The sequence below is a fragment of the Eublepharis macularius genome, chromosome 18 (genome assembly GCF_028583425.1).
Source record: "Eublepharis macularius isolate TG4126 chromosome 18, MPM_Emac_v1.0, whole genome shotgun sequence".
Taxonomy (NCBI): Eukaryota; Metazoa; Chordata; class Lepidosauria; order Squamata; family Eublepharidae; genus Eublepharis; species Eublepharis macularius.
The window spans coordinates 9,680,527-9,702,754 of NC_072807.1; the positions used below are offsets into that span (position 1 = coordinate 9,680,527).

A 22,228-nucleotide genomic window follows, 5' to 3' on the forward strand; every position below is an offset into this window, starting at 1 on the left:
GCTTTAGATTCTGGATGAAAATATTATCAATGTCTCAGTTTTCTTGACTATTTTATCCACTGCTGTTAATATTCATACAACATACGACATGAGTCATGCAGTCCAATAAGGGTATTGGATTAACACCGTCAAACTGAGAATATCAGTGCAATCCTAAAAACACTTTCCTGGAAGTAATCTCTGCTCTGGGTGGAGCACTAATCTCTCTAGAAGAGCAGTAGATAAGCACAGTTATTAGTATTATTTATGTTGGTCAACGCATAGGAGTTGCAATGATACTTCACTCCTTTTGCAAATATTTTCTATTGTAATTTTCTATTGTAATTTTTTTTTTTTGTAAATCTTACCTGTTCAGAATTAAGTTCACAAATTTGTTACTACTATATCCAAAGATACCTGACAATGGCCATTTCTGCACATCCTACTGATGCGCAACCCTCACGGAAGGAGGGCGTCTTCATGGCGCAATTTCTCATGTCATCGTGCCATGAAAATGGGATTGTGGTGTGATGATGTCAGAAATCGCGTCATGAAGATGTCCTCATTCTGTGAGGGTTGTGCGATGTTAGGACGTGCGGAAATGGCCAATGAGAGTGTCTAAAATGCCTTAGATATTCACTGTTTGGAAAATGTTCCTGACCTTCAGCTTGTCTTGTCTTGTGTTTTTTGGGTTTTGTCTTGTGTTTTTGGTTTGTTAAACATAGTACTCAGCTAAACACAGCAGTTATTTAGCAGCTTAAGGAAGGCCTGTCTCTTGAGCTTATAGGTGTGGCTCCCCAGTCCCAGAATGCTGGAGAAACAATGGACGCACCAGTAAGCAGAACAAAAGAAGAGCCAGGTACAAGGTGGAAGGATTTATTGAAGGTTTTTTCATCTCTCTGCATTTTGCTTTAGCTTTCATCAGGAAATCTGTTATAAAAACATGATTTGTCAAAATAGAACAATTAATTAATAAAATTAGAAGCATTAAAATATAATACAAAGATATCCATTGGAGCATGTTACAGGTTTATCTTAAAAAGCTTCTTTAGCAGCATCCAGAACTGCAACAATTGTTATTTCCAGAATGGAAGGAACATCAAAATATTTACATACATAATTCAAACTAGAGTGATAAGAACGGACACGATAACATAGCTTCTATGGAGTATTTTACAACAGATCTCCTGAGCAGGCCTAAAGTGAAATGCATAGGGATCTTAAAAATCTTTAATGAATCTTTTCACCTTGCACCTGGTTCTTCTTTTTTTCCTCCCCTCTCTTGCAAGATGCAATCCAGAGTAGTCACAATTTAGCAAACACCCCTTTTGCCCAGCGAAACAGGAGACACAGAAAATTTATTTTATGCGCTTTGTTTGATGGTGAGGAACTAGTACAGATTCCTGAAACGCAAGCAACCCAAGGACCGCTCTTTGATTTGAACATTTTCACAGGCCACTCCCCCCCATACAGCCCCTCCCTTGCTGGTGCCTGCCAGGCACCAGAGAGCCCTTTTGCCTCAGAAGTGGAGGGGAAAGGGTTAAGCGTCACCCATTCCTTCCTCTTCAAGGGACCTTGATCAGCCTGGAGACAGAGCACGGCTTCTTCAGCTGCTTCCCGGTCCTTTAAAAAGTGTGCAACAAGACATGCCTGACCTGTGTAGGGGGGGTGGTCTCCATTCTCTTGTGAGATCAGAGGCCCCAGCAGCCACCCAGGCCAGTATCGTGTGTGCATTTTTGCTCTGCTGCTGCTGCTTCCCAACACAACAGGCAGAACCTCTAAAGGTGAGCAGTTTCCCCCTCCCCGTCTTTCCCAGTAAGATGGTCACCCCCATTCAGGTTAGAGACTCAGATGTGACCCACAGACACCCACCCCCCCAGTTTGGGAAATGCTGACCTGCCAGGCCCTCGGCAGAAAGCAAGGACCTTTGACTCCGTATGCCATTGTCTTTCCACGATGTTTGATGACAGAGCCATGGGCCAAGTGTTCAGAAGACACGTGCAGCTAAAGGTGTGCTGGAGACGATCGACAAGCTGTGGAAAAGTGTCCTACTATCACACGCTGGTCTCATGCAAGTACTTCAAGAGTGTCACACGCTTCCCAGTGAAACTCACATGTGGACACACAAGCAACAAACATTCTTCTGATCGGACACATGTGCCTGTTGGGTGGTATAGGGACAGTCTTGGCGAGCCCAAACGGTTGTTCGCTAGAGTTCTGGGGTCTGAGTGGGAGCGAGCGGGGCACGTCCTTTCGCAAGGGCTTGGCGGTTGTTTCTCAGAGGGCGTCCAGAGGCTGCAGTAAGGAAAGAGAGATGGTTATTCCAGTTAGGAATCAGTTCATGCCTAGATACTCAGTATATTTGCAGGAAAACTTCAGGGCCAGTGGAACCATAGTCTAAGAGTGGAAATACATGTTATGAAGTATCTAGGGACATGTCTCCCCTCCAACTTCCCATGCACTTGCTTGCACAGTCACACATCCATTTGCTCCGCGTGAATACATTCATGCCTTCCATATCAGTTCCTCCACAACTGCTAAAAGTATCTCAGTTTCACTGCCATCCACATCCATTCATTGAAATGCAGATGTTGACACTTTCTTGCACCCTAAAGAAATGCAAATTGGCAAGTCAAAGGAGCCAATGGTACTTGTTCTAGCAGAGAAAACGGAGCTGAATTGGCACTCAGCCCTCCAAACTCACTTGCAGATGCAATCACACGAAGGGAGTTCCTGTGAAAGCTGCATTCAAGTGCGCTGAGCAAGAACAGCCTACATGTGAATTGAGGACTGCACATACAATCCTGCCCTTGAAGTGTCCCCAGGAATTCGCAACATGTATTTCCCTGGACTTCCTTGGTGGTCTCCCATCCAAGTATTAACCAGGGCCAACCCTACTTGTGCTTCCGAGATCCGACGACATCAGGCTAGTCCAGGCTGTACTCATCTACAGAATTTTCATTATTTCTTGCACACATCACAATGTTCAGAGTAATCTTCCCTTTAGAAACAAGCCTTTGTTGGGGTGGGGTAGGGGAAGATGATCACTTGGAAGTCATTAGATCTGTCAAGGGAGTTGACAAATGCCTACTGGTGACTTTGCAGGCCACTGATGGGGTGAAGCCCAGAAGGACAATACTTACTCAAATACAAGAGTAGGTTTCCCTACCGCCAACGTACTCCATCAAAAAAAAAAAAAGATGGGGTGGTCTTATATTATTTGCATACAAGATATGGTTATGTCCAGTAATACGTATGTATGCACATATAACATTTTAAAGGGGGTCATCTTACGTTTAGGGTCATCTTCCTTTTCAGTCAATATGGTATTGCCCAACGTGTGTCCCTTGTATAAATTAACCCAGCAATGTTTGCTGCCTTTATCAACCACACATCTTATAAGTCAGCAGAGAAAAACAAAGTGACTATGGAGTAGGGTTACCAACTCTGGGTTGGGAAATTTCTGGAGATTTGGGAATGGAGCGCAGGAAGAGCAAGGTTTGGAGCTCAACAGGAGCATGATCCCGTACAGTCTGCCCTCTAAAGGAACCATTTGATCTCTGTAGTCTGGAAATAATGTTTAATTCTGGGACAGCTCCTGGCTCCACCTGGAGGTTGGCAACCCTACCACGGAGGCAGCTATTAAAGCAGTTCTGCATCCATAATAGTACTACCCCCCCCCCCCATAGTCATTTCGTTTCTCTTCTTAGGAGAGGGCTTTTACTAACTTACCCATATGTGGTGATGGAGAGTGCCAACAAGTCACAGCTGACTTATGGCAACCCCCTGGTGGGGTTTTCATGGCAAGAGACTAACAGATGTACAAATCGTATGTGTGTGTGTGTATATTTATACAAACACATATACACACACACGTGTGTATATACATATATATAACATACATTGTTTTTCCGTTTCAAATACGGGCCAGTTGTGTGGCCCTGAAAGGAAGAGGGGTTCTTTTGCTCGGATGTACTTTCAAAAGGGAAAACATTTATTTTTCTCACACTTGTGCCATTGAGAACTGGCACAGCATGTATGGGTTTTGTGCTTGGGTAGCAGCATTTTTAAGTTTCAAAGAATCATCCAGCTACATTAAACCTTGTAGTTTTTTCAACTGTCCTTCACAGAATTGTTGTAGCTCTTCATCAGGATTTTCCTGCAGCCATTTATTTATTTTTAGTTCTGTTTTGGCCAATGTTAAAGTTTTGCTTGTTCATAAGAAGATAATGTTACTGTTCACTTAGTGGGGGGGGGGGGATACAGAGGTAAAACTGAGAAAGGCCTGTACATATAAAATATATACATGGCACACCCAGAGCTTTTTGTACTCCTAGCTCACACTGTCCATTTCACCACATCTCTAAACGAAAATGAAAATCTGTACTTGAATGTAAACAGTCATTTTTAACAGTGCAATTCCAAACAGAGTAACACTCTTACTTCAGAAGAGTTCTACAAGAGTAGAAGTGAGTATACAAGAATTCTACCTCCTCTGTGCCCACAGTATGCCAACGCCTAGGATTCGACTTGGATTGCTTCCCAAGAGGAGCATCCAGACAATACATGGTTGCCAACTCTGTGTAGGGAAATTCCTGAAGAACCTGGGGCGGGGGGCAGGATTTGGGGAGGGGAGAATAAAACCATAAAGCTCACCCTCCAAAACAGCCACTTTCTCCAGGGGAACAGATCTCTGTAGTCTGGAGATCAGTTGTAATTCCCAGAAATCTCCTGCCTTCACCTATAGATTGGCAACCCTAGGACAATGGCAGCTCTTTGGCCCTGGACATATGCCTGTCTGCTTCATCACCTGTCACAGAATCCCACCTTCATAAAATTGCTGCAGTAAAATGGGCCAGGCAGGACATCTTGCAACCATCCCTGGGGCGCACTATTTGGCCTGCTAGGGAAACCCAACTTATGGGTTTATCCAACCGGCCAAGTTGTGCTCCCCCAGGACTGTTTTATATCAGGAAAACGATGCGATGGGGGAAGGACGAAGTCCCTTCTCTCTGTGTGCCACAGTTGCAACCTGAATCAGATATCACACACAGGGTGCTTGTGGAGCACCCTCAATTCACATGTGACGGTTTCACAGGACACAAGGTGGGGACCCTACACAACCTGTGTAATCTTGTCACGTGTGAATCAGCTTGTTCAAAGGAGTTGATAGTTCTGAGGCACCATCAGAACCCTTCTAGCTCTTATCAAGGCTACCATGAGGATGAAACATGTGGAGAAATAATCCAGAAACCTCAACCAAGAATACTTACACAGAGGATGTTGATCTTTAGTATTTATACATGTGAACAGCTGGATGCGCCGTATAGCACGGGAGAGCACTGCTCCACCTAGGCCAATACAGTCTGCTGAAAGCCCTCTGGCATTGTTACATGAGGGCCTTTTAACCGGAGAGCCCTTCAAAAGTGGAAGAGTGGAAAATGTACCTTCTGCATACAAGGCCAGACCCTTCCCCGCTTGCGCATTTTGTGACACACGCCTTCTCCAGTGCTCCCTACAACAGCCCTGTGTGATAGGCCAGTAATTCTGTCCCCATATTTCAGATGGTGAGTGAGGGATGAGCCTGAGGTGCTGAAGCTGCATTAGAAGCAGGGACTTCCTAGCTTACCCTTCACTTCACTTTCTGACACTGGCTCCCTAAGAACAGCGGCTTGCAGCTGATACAGTCTTTACTGAAATCTTTTGCCACACCTTCGCTCTGGCTGACTGGACCAAAGATTGCTTACCTTAAGTCTGAGGTTAAACTTACACTAGGCCTTTCCCCTGCTACTTTTTATTCTTCCTCACACCCAAGTCTTTATCTCAACTTGGAGTTCACGGAGCGCACCCTAAAAAGCTTGTATTCAAGTCTCAGAGTTTAGCTTTTTAAAAAAATTATGACCTGGGAAATTGGTGCCTTGGTCTGGCTACAGGTGGAAACAGCCTCAGAACCTCATTTCCTTTTCAGAGCCCGTTCTTCATATTCCACAAAGAAATGGTGTCTACCAGCCTCACCCATCAATGTCCACTTACGGTGCCATAAGACAGGGTTGCCAGCTCCAGGACAGGAAGTTTCTGGGGATTTGGGGGAGGGGAGGGACTTCCGTGGGGGAATAACACCATAAAGTCCACCCTCCAAAGCTGCCATTTTCTCCAGGAGAACTAGTCTCTGTATTCTGGAATTCCGTTTTAATTCCAGATCTCCGGGTCTCTTTGGGAGGTTGGCAGCCCGGCTCATCTCCCAGACGTGATGTAACTCTGAGCCAAGCTACAAGTGAGGAATGACACTCGCATGGCAAGTGAACTGACTCACGTGGATTCCCCCGTTAACTTGCCTTTCACTTGCACTCCACTTGATCAAGTGGAGCGCAAGTGAATGGCAAGTGAACAGGGAGGAATACACACGAGTCTGTTCACTTGCCACGCGAGTGTCATTCGTCACTGGTAGCTTGGCTCTATGGCATTTTGCATCCAGAATTTCCATTCTGAACTTGAGGCGAAGCTTTGGATAAGTATCAGAATCAATTTCAGAAACAGAGGCTAAATCCTGGGACTTTGGGTTCCGTGTTCATAAAGCACCTTCACTGGGATTCTGCCGCCGCCCCTTCAAGTTGATTGAGGTTCATACAGCCTTTCATTCCTCCAATGAGCCACCACAACGGCCAGAATGCCAACATGGTCTATGCTGGCACTGGGCATTAAGAGACAATAACGTTCTGGCAGGTCCAAGCACCGAAATCTCAGGCTACCTGGATCAGAATAATTTAATAAGACAAACAGGGCTGACACCAGCCCGTTGAGGCACATGAGCTCTGGGTTGAGCAGGAGAACCAAGAGAATGGTGTACACAGCATGCTGGACAGATCAGCCACACACACTTGTGTTTCCTTCTAGAGGCACAAAGAGTACTTACTTACTTACACCGGGTGACGTGTGCCCATGTTAGAAGTGCCCTCATTTCATATACTCCCCTTCGCTCACATAGTCCATAAAGGACCCTGTCAACTCAGCAAAATCTTCCAATACAAGACTGGTAGAGTCCTCACCGGACAGGTCACTGTCAGGCCGAGGTATCCTGAGAGGGGCACAAGGGGCTGCGGGGGGAGGTGCACGAGAGGCTGTGGGGGCGGACTGCACAAAGGTCAGCGACGGGGGGCGTAAGGGCACTGGCTCGGGCTCAGCCGGCTCGGGCTCCATCTCAGTCTCTGAAGAGGCAGGTCCCAGGACGTGGTAGAGGCTGGGTAGACGGATGTCAAAACGAAGACCGAATTTGGCGAAAAGCTTTTCATTCAGGGCATACAGCTTCTCGGAGATGTCGTAGCCCAGCAGGACTGAAAAGAGACGGGCAATGTAGCGCTCTTTTGCTAGCAGGGAGTACAGCCTCCTCCTCGGCCAGGTGATGAAGCTGCAGTCCGTCTCGGCTGTCAGAGTGACCTGCCGAGGAAAGAAAAGCAGAGAGGTGACATCTGGGCTTTCCGTCTCAGTAGGTGATACCGTCTTCGGCAGCGAGTCATAGGCGGATTTCAAAGATGTGAATCGGAAGAGATTCATACTGAACAAACATGAACACACAAAGCTGTCTTATAACGGATCAGGCTGTCTGAACACCAAGATCAGTATTGCCTTTCCCTTGAGGAAACGGCAACTTCCGAGGGCACACGCTCAAGAATCACATACCCACTGAACTCTTCCCCAAGCACTACCCCCAAAATCTCCAGGAATTTCTCAAGCCACAGTTGGCAACCCTTGTGTGTGTACCAGACATACCTTTTACCTCATCGGTTGTATGGGTGAATTACTGGGAGGGGGGCTCAATCTCTTGTGATGGTCCACTTAACTACTGTTTTGGAAGGCTCTCGGAGGGGCGCTTCGGCCCCCTTATCTGTAACCAAAGCCCCTCCATGGCCTGCTGCTATCCTATATCACTTTCCCTGGGGAGTCTTTGTTGGGTGAACCAGGATGCGGGGGGCAGTATTTCCTTTTCTGGGCTCCTCCTATGCATATATTGGCGAGTGCATATTTGTTTTGGTAACAGGGATAAAAAACAATATTCATGAAAAATGCAATATGGAACGGCCTGCCTGAGGAGGTCAGTAGAGCCCCCGGTCTCCTGGCTTTCCACAAATGATGTAAAATTGAATTATTAAAAAGGGATTTTTACTCAGATAGGAGGTGGTGTCAAAGTTATGCTTCACTAATGAGTTAGGGACCATAAACTTCACCACTATGTTGCCTTCTGTCCTATCTGTTGCTTTAAGTATGACCTTACCGGGTCATTCTGTGTTGTCTAATGTCAGTCCTTGTTCTGCTTCAGCATTTCTTCAACTCTGTCTTGAACACTTTGCTAATGCTTTGTCTTTGTAAACTTGCATTTATTTATCCTACGGCATTGTTTATTGAAATATCCTTGCTACTGACTGTGCTAATCTCACATTATGTAATCTGCCTTGAGTCTCAGTGAGAAAGATGGACTATACATAACATAAAAAAACGAATAAAATTGTCTTGTTTCAGGGCAGTCAAACATTAGTCGGAGATAGTTGGTCTTGGCAAAGTTGAATTATAGCAATAATTTGTACAGTTCCCTGTAGTGTAAGTAGTCGGCCCTGGCCTACGCCATATTTAATAGCTGATAAAAATCACAGGACCCCTGGATTAATGCAGCCTGATGTGCATTGGGGGAATTCCAGCCAGCTGGGCAGTGAGCTTTGCTGAGTCCCACCCAGGAGATCAAGCATGAGCAGGACATTCACGGAAATGCAGAGTGACCGCAGTGATTGTATTTACTGCCTTCCAAGCTATGGATGTGAGCTGTAATAAGACAGGGTCTCATTGAGTCACCCCCTTAGCACATTTCGATACCCTCATTCCATGATGAAATCCCCACCCCAAGATCGAGTAGCAATCAATTAGCACTGATAAGTTTATAATCTGTTCCTGGGAAGATGCTGTCCCTATCTAAATTAATCAACTCAGCTCCAGGGAGATTCATTAGCAAATTGCCCCGTTGTGAGGTAGCAGGAGAGACTTTGCATTTCCCTTCACACACTCCGGCAGGAGGTAATCAAACCTTTGTAATTCCCAGGAACTGACCTTTAGGGTCTTTGTTCCAACGGCTAAGGGGGCTCCCCAGCCTCAGGATATGTTTTGCCCTCTAAAAACCAGGGCTCTTACCCCAATCAAATAGCGCCTTCTGGATCCAAGTGCTGCTACCTTAGGGATACTTTCCCTAAGACTCTCTCTCTCTCCTGGCCGAGAATGCTGGACATTCAAAGCTCTTCCTCTGTGGACTACTCTGCTCTTTGGATAGGTAATTATCACCCTGAAATCCCTCAGATCTATTCCACTTTCACCACTGTTTTTCCTAGACATCTTGTGTATTTGCGAACAATCTCTTGCTTGCTTGCATGCGTGCGTGCGAGCTTTCCTCCTATATTCAAGATCACCAGTTTCATGTGCCTGCTTGGGAAAGGGAGCTTGTAAATACTGGTGGAGATATCCCAGTGTTACCCCCTCACAGAGCCGTACTCCTTGGCACTAATTCCCTCCACTTAATCTCAAGGAGACCCATTCTCAGTAACAGTAGGAACAGGGGTGTGGCTTATGAAGACAAGTGAGAGGGGCTCAAATTGGGGGAAGAGGCTTGTAGATTTCATTAGCCTTTGATGTGTCGGACCACGCCATCCTGTGAAGACGTTTGGAGGTAGAAGCCGGGATCACAGGATGTCCTTTGCTGCTGTTGGAGGCCTGTCGTCATCCTGCTATATAATTTTCTATTAAGGTTTTGGAAGAGAGATTATCTGATGTTTCGGAGTTGGGTGTAGGGTTATCAACTCTGGGTTGGGAAATTCCTGGAGATTTGGGGTGGAGCTTGGGGAGGACAGAGCTCAGCAGGGATGTAATGCCGTGGCATCCAGATCCCATGGAAAACTTTTTAAGTACATAGTAACAGCTGCGAGAGTTGCCTATGCAGCAAACTGGAAGACAGAATTTTGTACAGATATGATTGAATGGACAACTAAATTGTATGAATATGCCTCTATGGTTAAATTAACTTCTTCTATGCACAACAGGCCAACACAGGAATTCCAGGAAAAATGGACAGTTTTCTTCGAACACATAGCTGGAAATTAAGAAAAATCAAGAAGAGTTAACATGGATATAGATCAGTTATAACATTAAAATCTTTAAAATGTTGAATATAAAAGGTGATGTATATAATTGAATATCGAATGTTGAGTATAAAATTTTGGGTATAAGTAATTAAGGAGAGGGAGAGGAGTAATATGAAATTTAGCTGGGGCGTTTATATGTCTTGCTTATATTTTTTGTTGTAGCTTAAATCTATTATTCTGTATTCTGTTCAAGATGCTTTACACACTTTCTATTGTCTTTTTTTCTCCTATTAAATAAACTTACATTTTTTTTAAAAAAGAAACCACCCTCCAAAGCAGCCATTTTCTCTAGAGGAACTGATCTCGGCAGTCTGGAGATCAGTTATGATCCCAGGAGATCTCCAAGCCTCACCTGGACATTGTCAACCCTAGTTGGGTGTCATCCATATGCTGATAAACTTGTTATAAAACCCATTCATATAGTTTAGATGGACCACAACTTCTTTTGAGCTTGTAGTGAAACAGTGTGTTGCATTTTACTAAGCTGGAGATCACACAAAACTTTTCAGATGGGAAATGGGAGAGAAAGCAACATATAGATATAGTGATCTGTCATTGTAGCATAAGCTTTCGAGAGCCACAGCTCTCTTTGTCAGATGCATCGTCAGCTTTCGAAAATTACAGCTCTCTTTGTCAGATGCATCTGACGAAGAGAGCTGTGGTTCTCGAAAGCTGACAATGCATCTGACGAAGAGAGCTGTGGTTCTCGAAAGCTTATGCTACAATAAAGTTGGTTAGTCTTAAAGGTTCTACTGGACTCTTTACTATTTTGCTGCTACAGACTAACACAGCTAACTCCTCTGGATCTATGATCTGTCATTGTCTCCTATTAATTAGCTCATTCAAAATATTATTTCTCCTCTTGAACACCTCTTTCTTTCTTCTTCGCTGCACCCCACACTCTATTTTGCACTCCATGCCCTTTTACAGTGTGTAATCCGCCTTGTGTCTCAGTGAGAAAGGCGGACTATAAATGACATGAATGAATGAATGAATGAATGAATGAATGAATGAATGAATGAATGAATGAATGAATGAATGAATGACAGGCTGAGAGCAAAGGCATCCTAAGATCATGAAGTAAAAGCTTATTGCTTAGACTCTGCCTAGATCAAAATAACTAAGCACATATTTCAACAAATGGGCCAAATGCAAGGATACTGTTAGGGAAACTGGATGATCATCGTACGTTGTGAAGTTCTAGTTACTAAAGAGATTATCAGTTGATTTTTCCTCCCTGTGTATTAGGAACTGGACAGACGGTTGACGTTTCTTGATGATTTGGGAATCTTTCTGCCCTGTTTTTGAATAGGGACAGCTGGGGGGGGGGCAGAGAAACCATTTTGGTGGTTTTAATTTAGGGAGAAACAAGACAGAATGTCAGTAAGAATGAATTAAAGCAGGGCAAGGCCAGCAGGCAACGGAGTTAGCGGGGAGCTAGTTGGGTGTTTACTGATCTGTTTTTAGGGGTCTCCGTTTTTCCGTCATGGCTTACTCATACATTTGTATCTCAAACCGATATTGCAAGCAATCTGAAAGTTTCATCTGAATTAGGACCATTTTAAAAGGCTGACCTAAGAGAACCAGCTGTTTGGCTATTAAAATCAACACCATGTTCCCCTCGCCAGGTTGTGTAAATGAGACACTGACATGCCACGGAGGATGGCGAGAGGCGGGCCAAGATATGCAGAGGCCGCCCAGTGTCCCCGCCGGGGACTCCTTGGCTCAAGACCAAGGAATGGTGCTTGGGGAAGAAGAATACGGGTGAACGACACGGCCTGTCCTGGCGCTTGACATCCAGTGCCTCAGCCACGCAAGCAGCTGCTTTGATTTGGTCTTAGCAGACCCAGAAGCCAATGCAGCAGACTTTGGGCGAGGCGGATCTGGCAGAGTGGAGGGGAGAGAAATCCAGGAGCATTTTCTAGCCCAGAAGGGAGCTTGGCGACGAGTGCCCGTGATTCCAGTCTCACCCACCACCTCTGTCCTGAGCAGTCAGATTTATTGATAAATGGAACCCCCTTCTCAGGATGGCAAGCAAAAGGCAGTCATTCTTTTCTTAATACATAATGTAGTCCTCTGAAGAACCAGGCCAAAGAGGAGTTCACACGAGTGTTGCCAACTCAAGTTTGGGAAATTCTGAGAGACTTGGGGGTACAGCCCAGGGAAGGTAAAGTTTGGGGTAGGTTTGCTAGTCCTCCGTTGGAGGTGGCGGATCCCCCACTCCCACCCTCCACCCCCCGCCCCCGCCTACCTGGCCGGCAGGGGAATGTGCCTCCTGGGGCGTGCTCCTAGGCAGCGTGGCACGTTCCTAGATGCTGCAGTAGGCTGATTTCAGGCCAAATTGGGCAACTGAGGAATGCGGGAACACTCCAAGGCCTGTCGCACAGCCCTGGCAGCGCTCCTGGGCACTGCAGCAGCCTGAATTGGGCTGAATTGGGCCTGATTCAGCCCACTGCAAAGAGTGGGAGCACTCCCTTAAGTGGCACGTGTAGGGTTTCCAGGTACCCCTCACCTCCTGTCGGGAGGGTGGAGTCCCTGGCACTTACCTTGTGTGCTGCACGAGGTCCTCTTTTGCACACACGCAAACCACGCGCACACCCTGGAGCCAGCATGATGGCATCACTTCTGGAAGTGACGTTACTGCACCGGCCACGCGAGCGCTCCCGCGCTCCACACAGGGCCGATTCATCCTGTTTGAGATGCAGGAATGCTCCTGTGGGCAGTGCGACAGTGTCACTTCTAAAAGTGATGTCGCTGTGTTGGTTGCCTGCTGGTGGTGGGCAACCTCCAGGAGCTTGCCTCCTCCCGCCGATCTCTGGGTAATTGGCGGCCAAGGGGGCAAATCCCCAGGAGTTTGCCTGCCATCGGAGGGCACCTGGGAACCCTAGGCACGTGGCTGGCACAATGACATCACTTCCTGGAAGTGACATCTTGGCACAGGCTGGGAGCATGCATGCATGTGATGGCAGCACTCAGGTAAGTGCCAGGTTTCCAACCTCCGTCCAGAGGGGACCTGGCAACCCTGGTTTGGGGAGGGGGCTCCGCTGTGGAATCTGCCCTCTGAAGTGGCTGTTTTCTTCAGAGTAGCTGATCTATCTAGTCTAGAGATCGGTTTTTAATTCTGGTAGAACTCCAGGACCCACCACCACTCCAGGACCCACCACCACAAACTCAGGTCCAGCCAAAACACGTGCATTTTACCATTTTTCTTTTTAAACCTCAGAAGCGTCCTTGAGAAATGGTAAGTTTGAGCAAAAGGGGTAAGGAGCTTTTAACCCCTCAGACTATTTTCCCCATTCCAGTTTGCTACATCCTGGTCTCAGATGCTTATCTCCCCACAGGGGAAAAAGTAACAGGGTCAAGCTAGAAGTGACGAATGACACTTGAATGGCAAGTGAACAGACTCACGTGCATTCCTCCTTGTTCACCTGCACTCCACTTGCACTCCACTCGATCACTACATGATTGAGTGGAGTGCAAGTGAACAGGGAGGAATGCATGTGAGTCTGTTCACTTGCCACTCAAGTGTCATTCGTCTCTTCTCGCTTGGCCCTCAGTTACAGGGGCCCACTGAATGGCCTGTCACTAAATGTCCTCCTGACAAAGACCCACAACCCCATGTCCATTCTATGATGCAAGATCATAAGAATGTAAGAAGAAGAGCCCTGCTGGATCAGACCAGTGGTCCGTCCTGTCTCACACAGCGGCCAGCCGGTTACTCTAGAGGGCCAACATCAATGCAAAGAGGCCAAGTCCTTCTCCTGAAGTTGCCTCCTGCCTCTGGGATCCAGAGATTTACTGCCTCCGAAGCTAGAGGTTCTCTTCAGTCCCCATGGCTAGTTGCTCCTGATAGGCCCATCCTCCATGAATCTGTCTAATCTGTGCAGAAGATGGAGTGATAAGTGAATGCCTCAAGATTATAATATTTATTTATTTAATGCATTTATTTATATCATTTCTAGTCTACCTTTCTCCCTGAGTCTCAAGGCGGATTAAACAGTGTGAGATTCGTACAGTCAGTATCAAGGACATTTCCATAAACAATGCCACAGGGTGAATAAATGCAAGTTTACAAAGACATAGCATTAGCAAGGATCCAATACAGAATTGAAGAAATGCTGAAACAGAACATAAGCAATTCTAGGGCTGATATAAAACAGCATGATGCACAGGTAGCACAAAGCAGCACATATTTTAAGCAACAGATTGTATGCAAGGCAACATAGTGGTGAAGTCTATGGTCCCTAACTCATTAACAAAGCATCTCAGACTCCCTGAGAGCCAGTTTGGTGTAGTGGTTAAGAGCATGGGACTCTAATCTGGAGAGCTGGGTTTGATTTCCCACTCCTCCACTTGAAGCCAGCTGGGTGACCTTGGGTCAGTCACAGCTCTCTCAGAGCTCTTTCAGCCTCACCCATCTCACAGGGTGATTCTTGTTGTAGGGATAATAATGACATACTTTGAAAACCGCTCCGAGTGGGTGTTAAGTCATCCTGTAGGGCGGTTTATAAATCGAATGTTATTATTAATTTACTACTACTACTACTACTACTACTACTACTACTACTACTACTACTACTACTACTACAATACAACCCTCCTAACTGAGAAAAAATATTACATACAGTGCCGAGTTCTATGCTCCAATACATGCCCGGAAGGGGGTGTTGTTATTTTATTTATTAAAATATATCCCACTTTTCCCTTTGTGGCTCAAGCTTGGTTTACACTTCTTCCAGAACCCCATTGTCATTGCTTAGCCACACAACTGAGATTATGAAACTGAAGGGAATTTGAAGCAAGCCAGAATTTGAACCCAGGCCTTCTCGCAAGTTGCCTCTCCCCTCTGAGATCCCTCTGGCTGGCCACCTTAGACACGCCCAGTGGAATGTTGAGCTTTTTCCTTTCGCCAGCAAGATGTACCCCACCCCCACCTCCATCTTATGCTACAAACTGCTTTTGAAAATCTCCACACTTAAAGTGGCACAAGATGGAAGTTCAAGAAACATAAAAACCGAGAGGCTTCAGGCCCGCAGAACTAGTTGTGTGCATCCCAGCCTCTGTCGTAAGTTTTTTTTTAACAGGAGAGATTTGTTTTTAAAAAAGAAAGGCTGTGCAGAGCAGCGAGGCAGCGATCTTTTCGTTTACCTGAAACGTTCCTTCTTCAGATGGCCGTAGCGATTCCCACTCTGGGGAATCCAGAAACTGATATGGAAAGATATAGTGTAGAAACTGCCCATCCTGGCTCACTCGGATCCTACGGAAGGGAGGGAAAGGACAGTATTCAAATACACGCTTAGTTGCTGTAACAGTAGTCGGGGGGAGGTGATTTTCCTTGCTGGAAATCTCCCTTGGACCAAGGATTCCCTGGAAAGCATCGTGGCAATGCTTGCCACCACTAAAGTCTCGCCATATGTTCCATGGAGGGTACTCAGTCTAGTGATAAAAGCTATTGGTGTGCTCCCATGGGCCAGATCCGGCTTGATTTGGGCCTAAATCTGCCCAGATCAGCCCAGATTGGGCCACTGCAGAGTGTGGGAACAATTCGGGCCCGATCTGGCCCAATTCACCCCCTCCCCGAGCTCGGGAGTGCTTCTGGGGCAGCTGCAGCCCTTGCAATGACATCACTTCCGGGAAGTGATGCCTTCTCGTGGGCCTGGGAGCACGTGCACATGCCTGTCGACAGAGAAGGTAGATGCCGGGTCCCCCAACTCCTGCTGGGAAGACAGGGGGACCTGGCAACCCAAACCCACCTGGTGGAACTCTCTGTTGGCGGACACCCGGGCCCCTCTGAATTTGCTATCTTTCTACTGGTCCTACAGGACAGAGATGACCTCAACCATCAGGCGTATGGTTGAGGTCGGGGTTGAGCAGGGCTCCTTGGTTAGTCCTTTTTAGCTGGTCTCTTGTTGAGGGGAGAACCCAGCCCCCTCCCCCAACTGTCTGCCAACCCTCTTATCAGGTATAGCATCACCATCCCACGGGATGTACAGAATTTAGCTGTGTGGGCTTCAGCATAGGAGTCACAGGAAAAGGTGTTGCCTCTTGCACTGATTTGTATGACTTGTAATGATTTTATGTGCTAATGTAATGTACGGTTTTAATGCAATTTATATATAATGGATTTTAATGTGTTTGATTGTTGTTACTGCTCTGAGCCTGTGTGTGGGGAGAGTAAGGTACAAATGCAATCAATCAATCAATCAATCAATCCATCAATCCATCAATCAATCAGTCCTCCTGAGACTATCAAGACTGACCTACTGAGAGGGATCAGCAGCACTAGGACAATAACAAAATCACTGGGTGAAAACCTGGGAAAATATAGCAATATAGATTCAGAGAAGCATCCCAGGGAAATATATTGTACTATTGAAGCAACGGGGGCGGGGGGGGGGGGGCGGGAAGTGTTTATAAAAAGGTTTATTATAAAAAAAGAGTTGTGGGGGTTGGATTCAAAAGGGGAAGGAAAGAGGACAAAATACAAAATCAGGGAAAGCACACAATCTCACACAACACACAGCATCTCAAATAAAAGCGGCACGGTTGGTCTAACTTAGCAAAGTACACTTTACCTAGATCGTAGCAGGTTCCGCAGAGCGTGAGCAGAGTCCCATGCAGTACCAAGACAGCAGAGGAGCTTTTTAACCCCTGGCCTCCTGGTCTTGGGGTACGGATGTTCCCAAGTAGGGACGAAGAAAAGTCCAGAGCTCCCTGATTTTTATGGGCAATAAAATCCAACCTATGGCAGCGTCCTCCATGAGACTGATTAGGGGATGTAGCCAATCCCAAGTCAAGCTTCACCTCTGATGTCAGAGACTATTGCTAAAATTATTACAGGATATTCCCACTATATTAATGGCTCTGCACTTCCATAACAAAAAGAGAATATGGCCTGAGATGACTGTCATTTGTTCTGGAATGAAATGGTATTCTTCTACTTAGGGTTGCCAACTCTGGGTTGGGAAATTCTTGGAGGTTTGGGAGTGAACCCTGGGGACCAGTGGGGCTTGGGAAGGGGAGAGACCTCAGCAGAGTATAATGCCATAGATCCCACCCTCCCTCCAAAGCAGGCATTATCTCCAGGGCAGATGATCTCTATTGCCTGGAGATCAGTTGTAATTCCAGGAGATCCCTAGCTACCTCCTGGAGGCTGGCAACCCTACTTCTAGTGAGTGGGCTGGATCCTGTGACTTCATATTGCTAATAGGGGAGCCTTCCCTAGATGCAAGGAGGCCTCTGCCAGTGGAAAGCTCTTTCATCAGTGGGATGGAACCGTAGGAGCCAACACCGTCGCATCTAGGGTCAAAGAACTCAGTGTATGCGGCTGTATCCAGTAATTCTGCACAGGAAATGTGGAAGGCAGGCTAGAGAGAAGCTGACAGGTGTGTAGACGGAGAGACATAAGCAAGCTGGAGAAAGGAATGCGACAGCCAGACATCCCTTTCCTGCCTGTGAGCAAAATGCGGAGGCAGTTGCCCCTTCTGGAGCACGTCTTTGGGTGGAAATACATGTTACGAAGTCCCTAGGGATGTTCAAGTGAACCTCATTTCACGTCCCCCCCTCCAACTTCCCATGCGCTCGCTCGCAGTCACACTTCCATTTGCTCTGTGTGAATACATTCACACATTCAATATCAGTTCCTCCTCAACTGCTAAACGTATCCCTTTCCCCCCCACATCCATTCATTGAAAATGGCACTTTCTCAAATGGTAAAGAAATGCAAACTAGCAAATCAAAGGAGCCAACAGTACTTGTTCTCGCAGCGAAAACAGAGCTGAATTGCTGCTCTGCCCTCTGGCATCACTTGCAGATGCCATCACACAAAGGGAGCTCCCGTGAAAGCGGCATTCATGTGCATGGACATGAATTGAGGACTATGCATACAATCCTGCACTTGAGCATCCCTAGGTACTTAGTAATGTGTATAGCCTCCCTTTGTGGACAGGGACAGTTCCCTGGCCAAACTACCCAACAACTTGGGGGGGGGGTTGGTGCTGAGCCGATGCGGACTCCAGGCTACACAAGGTGGTGACACCCCCTCTCCTAGGCCTATGCTACTTCCATTCAAACCAAACCAAAACCAACTTGCCTGGCAACAACATGGCTGCAGGCGGGAATGCAGGCAAGGGGAAAAAATAAATCGCAGTGCCCTGCCCGTGGGAAGATCCTGTATGCCCTTTCCATGCTTGTTACAAATCAGAGCACAGATCGCACACCACACCACTTGCCCCACATTGGCAAGGCAACAGTGCACCTCGACAAACAACATATGGTTTGGAGGAACGGCTCAGAGGACCAGTTCTGCTTTGCGGAAAACCTGCTGCCCCAGAGAAGTGAAGGTGGTAGGGCCCGCACAGCCTGCTGAGGGGAAGCCTCACTGCAATGTGCAGAACTTCCTCCTGATCGGGTGGGTGTTCCTTTTCTAGGACCTCAGGGGTGTGGCTGTGGTCCCATGTGAGATGAACCTCTTTCAGCAAGGAAAACGAAACTATCCTACATCCACACACTACTGGGTACAATGACTGCTTCTGTACCTCAGGCAGGAGGAGCCCATTGGGGAGAGAAGCCAGGCAGAATGCACTTGCCTGTCTGCACTCGCCTTTCTTCCCTGAAACATCCCCCCACCCCAAACTCGTCCCCGGCAGCCTTCATCAGAGCAGCCAACCTGCGCCTGGCATGCCGCCGCCCCCTTTCAGACTGGTCTGTGGGCTCACAGGATTAAATATCTGTCAAAAAGAAAAAAAAACCTCTGTGGAAGAATGTCTTGTCTAGGTACATCAGCCTTCTCCTTGACATGCTAGATTTCTAGGGGCAGGGTTCCCATATTTGTTTCTGTCTATCTCACGAGTCCCCATCTGCAGACTGAAATGGTAGAACCAAAGCAGCTTTATCCCTTTGGTGAAAATGAAGCCAGAAAAGAGATGGGACTGGTTCAACCCGCAGTGAGCCTCAGGGCCTGACTACATGATACATGGTTTATAGGTCTGCCCCATGTCCATACCAAGTCCTGTTTGCCAGATGTGTGTTGGGCATTCTGTATTAATTCTCAGGGGCCCAATTGGGATGCAGACCATGACTTAACTGTAGCTCTTCAGTACACAGAAATTTTCTCAATGGGGCAAACGGTCGTCGCTTCCTAGGGCCATTTCAGGTCAGGAAAATAGCAAAAGGGGAAGGGTAAATTTCTAAGGCTGGGAAATTATTGGCGATTTGAGGATGGAGCGTGGGGAGGGCATAGTTTGGGGAGAGGAGGGATCCCAGCTGGTTATAATACCAGAGTTCACCCTCCAAAGCAGCTATTTTCTCCAAGAGAACGGATCCCTGTAGGCTAGAGATCCGTTCTAGGAAATCTCCAGGCCACACCTGGAGGTTGGCAAGCACACTAAGCCCCCATGCACCATGGCCCCTACTTGCATCTGAAGAAGAAAGGGGGCTGCACCAAGGCAGAATGAAGAAGAGAGGCTATAGGTGCAAAGGGAAGAATCTTTTAAGAATTGCACAACCCCTTGCATCTGGGGATTAACTCTGAAACTTCCAGCACTTGTCTGGTTGATGGGTGCCGGGGACCATCCCATAAATGAGGGATCATGTAGTTCAGCCCACAGATTCACATCCTTCCTGGGCCCCTTTCCTTTTCTCTATGTACTTCAAATCCCTCTATTTCTGGATTGCAGCGAATGCTAGTTTGGCATCACCTCCAAAGTCTGGTTTACAAAAACCATAGTTCACCTTGCAAACCAGAACTAGACACCCCAGTTCCAAACCATGTTTGCAATTGCTTAGACCAAGGTTATGTCTCAGGTTGTTTGACATTCCTCTTCCTCTTTGCAAGCTTGCAAAGGAAGCTGAATATGTCATTCTTATCTCCAGGGCTTTTTTTCTGGGAAAAGAGGTGGTGGAACGCAGTGGGTTGCCCTCGGAGAAAATGGTCACATGGCTGGTGGCCCCGCCCCCTGATCTCCAGACAGAGGGGAGTTGAGATTGCCCTCCGCGCCGCTGAGCTGGGCGGCGTGGAGGGCCATCTCAACTCCCCTCTGTCTGGAGATCAGGGGGCGGGGCCACCAGCCATGTGACTATTTTCAAGAGGTTCCGGAACTCCGTTCCCTGGCGTTCCCCCTGAAAAAAAGCCCTGCTTATCTCGTTTATGCAACCAAAGTACCCAGGTGACCAAAGCCAAGCAAAGGAGGAGATGCTTACCTGCCTGACAGCAAGAAAGACAGGCGGTCGATGGCTGTCTTGCCCTCCACGGCATAGGCCTGGTCTCTGGCCAATGGCAGCACCTGCTCCTCACAGCACTTGACAATTTCTTTGTACACTTGGAAGGGCACCTGCAGCGGCTGACACACTTGCTTGTAAAGCTGGTCGAAGTCTTCGGACACCGTGTCTTTCCGTAGCTGGTAAACGAGGTGTGCTAATTGAAGCACACAAATCAAAACTAAAAACATGCTCCAGGTGAAGATGTCGACTCCGCATGCATCCAGCCAGCCCCAGAGAGCGAAGCAGAGGAAGCCCGTAGCCAGGAAACCAAAGATGTACATGGCACCAAAGGGGCCGCTTCCCCCCATCAATCCCAGGAGAAGGATGCAAGCGGCCAAGTGGTAGGCTGCCCCTTCGGAAAAGATCTTCCAATCATCACACAAAGTTGGGTGGAAAATGATCCGGTCCAAAAGGGTGCTGTTTACACTCATTTTCTAAGGCCTAAAAGCCTTGTAGGCTATATTACAATGCGCAAGGAACACAGATTCTTGGAATGGGAACTAAACAGCAGCTCCACTTTTTTTGAAATTATAGTGGACCATTTGGGAAACGAGGAATATGTTTGCACAAAACACGGCCAGCAATCCCTTCCCCAACGAAGTAGACCCAGTAGCTTTCTTGACGATCTTGCAGGGGTCCCTGCCCCAGCGAACTGGCTAGATCCACAGCAGAAATCTGATGCTGGAGAGAAAGGGGCCCCTTCAGTGGAGAATACCTTGGCAAAACAGCTGGAAAGAGTGCCCACGGCCTGCCCTCTCCTCAGCCATGGAAGAAGTGGAAATAGAACGGCTGCAAGAGGAGCGGGGAGGGCACAAGGGGTGGAGAAGAGCGAAGCAGAGGGCACTGGTGCTGGAGGTGGAACGTGGAGCACAGGGCAATGGAAAGACCCCAAATAGATAACCATGTTTGGAATTGAAATTCAAGAAGCCGCGGCTGAGGGGGAAGAGAAGCCAGGCAGGCACTCATCACTTAACATAACTCAGAGAACAAGATTACGCTCCGTATTGTTCGCATGCACGCACTCGGTGTTTGCAGCCCCTTTCCAGAGATAGTGTGGTGAGAAAGGGTATCTCTTCTTTCCCAAGGCGCGGGGCGGGGGGGGGGGGGAATGAAAAATTGTGTCCGTCATAGATGGTAAGCAGTAGAAGCAAGACTGGATACTGAAGTGAGACTATAAAACTGGGGTTTCGGAAGTACTTTTTTTTTTTAGCTATGGAGTATTCCAAAGGAAGTGCTGACAGGTGGACGTTTAAAATTAGACTGGCTCCGGACTTGAGTCTGGTCATGCTAGCAAGGGCTATTATTATTTGCTGCTGCTACAGACCTGATAAACGATGCAGTGGAGACGGGTGCAGACAGTAAAGAAACGTAAAGGCAAGCCTGCCACAAGTGTAGGGGCAGGAGGGGAAAGGGAAGCAAGGGAAGGTCTGGCTGGGGTAAGTGGAAGCACTTTTTGCCTGTCTTCCTATGGTACCGCCATATTGGTCCGTACTAGGGGTGTGCAAGCCAAAAATTTTCGGCTATAGCCGAAAGTAGAAAGCCGAAAGAAGATTCTCTATCGTTAAAGCCGAAAGCCGAAACAAGAATCTCTTTCGGCTTTCGGCTTTCGGGATTCTTTCGGCATTCTTTCGGCATTCTTTCGGCTTTTTTCTAAGGGAAAATGCCTCCGTCTTCCAGGACGCCTGGAGGAGGCATTTTCCCACCGAATAAGCCCAAAATTGGTGGGGACCTTCCTCTAACCCTTCTCTATCAACCACCCAAGTTTCAGACAGATTGGACTTTGGGGGGCCATGTTATGGCCCCCCAAAGCAGGT

The 22,228-nt window shown here is 47.3% G+C and overlaps 1 protein-coding gene across 2 annotated transcripts; it reads right to left on the minus strand.

Annotated features, from left to right (window-relative positions):
- Nucleotides 1-551: 551 nt before the first annotated feature.
- Nucleotides 552-21,035, minus strand: POPDC2 (popeye domain containing 2). Of its 2 annotated transcripts, none has more exons than XM_055002840.1 (4): nt 20,355-21,035; nt 15,303-15,411; nt 6,945-7,413; nt 552-2,265 (listed from the first exon to the last, which is right to left on the minus strand). In XM_055002840.1, exons 1-4 carry the CDS (start codon nt 20,843-20,845, stop codon nt 2,189-2,191), a joined length of 1,146 nt encoding a protein of 381 aa, XP_054858815.1. In that variant the 5' UTR covers nt 20,846-21,035; the 3' UTR covers nt 552-2,188. The 2 variants fall into 2 exon arrangements, with proteins under 2 accessions (XP_054858815.1, XP_054858816.1); XM_055002841.1 differs by having other exon boundaries at nt 552-2,274; nt 6,897-7,413.
- Between the last annotated feature and the right edge of the window lie 1,193 nt (nt 21,036-22,228).

Coding starts and splice junctions, on each gene's coding strand:
- POPDC2 (XM_055002840.1), bottom strand. CDS start 20,845: ATGAGTGTAAACAGCACCCTTTTGGACCGGATCATTTTCCACCCAACT. Junction 15,412..20,354: donor TCTTTCTTGCTGTCAGGCAG/GTAAGCATCTCC, acceptor TCCCTTCCGTAG/GATCCGAGTGAGCCAGGATG. Junction 2,266..6,944: donor CTATGTGAGCGAAGGGGAGT/ATATGAAATGAG, acceptor CAGCCTCTGGAC/GCCCTCTGAGAAACAACCGC.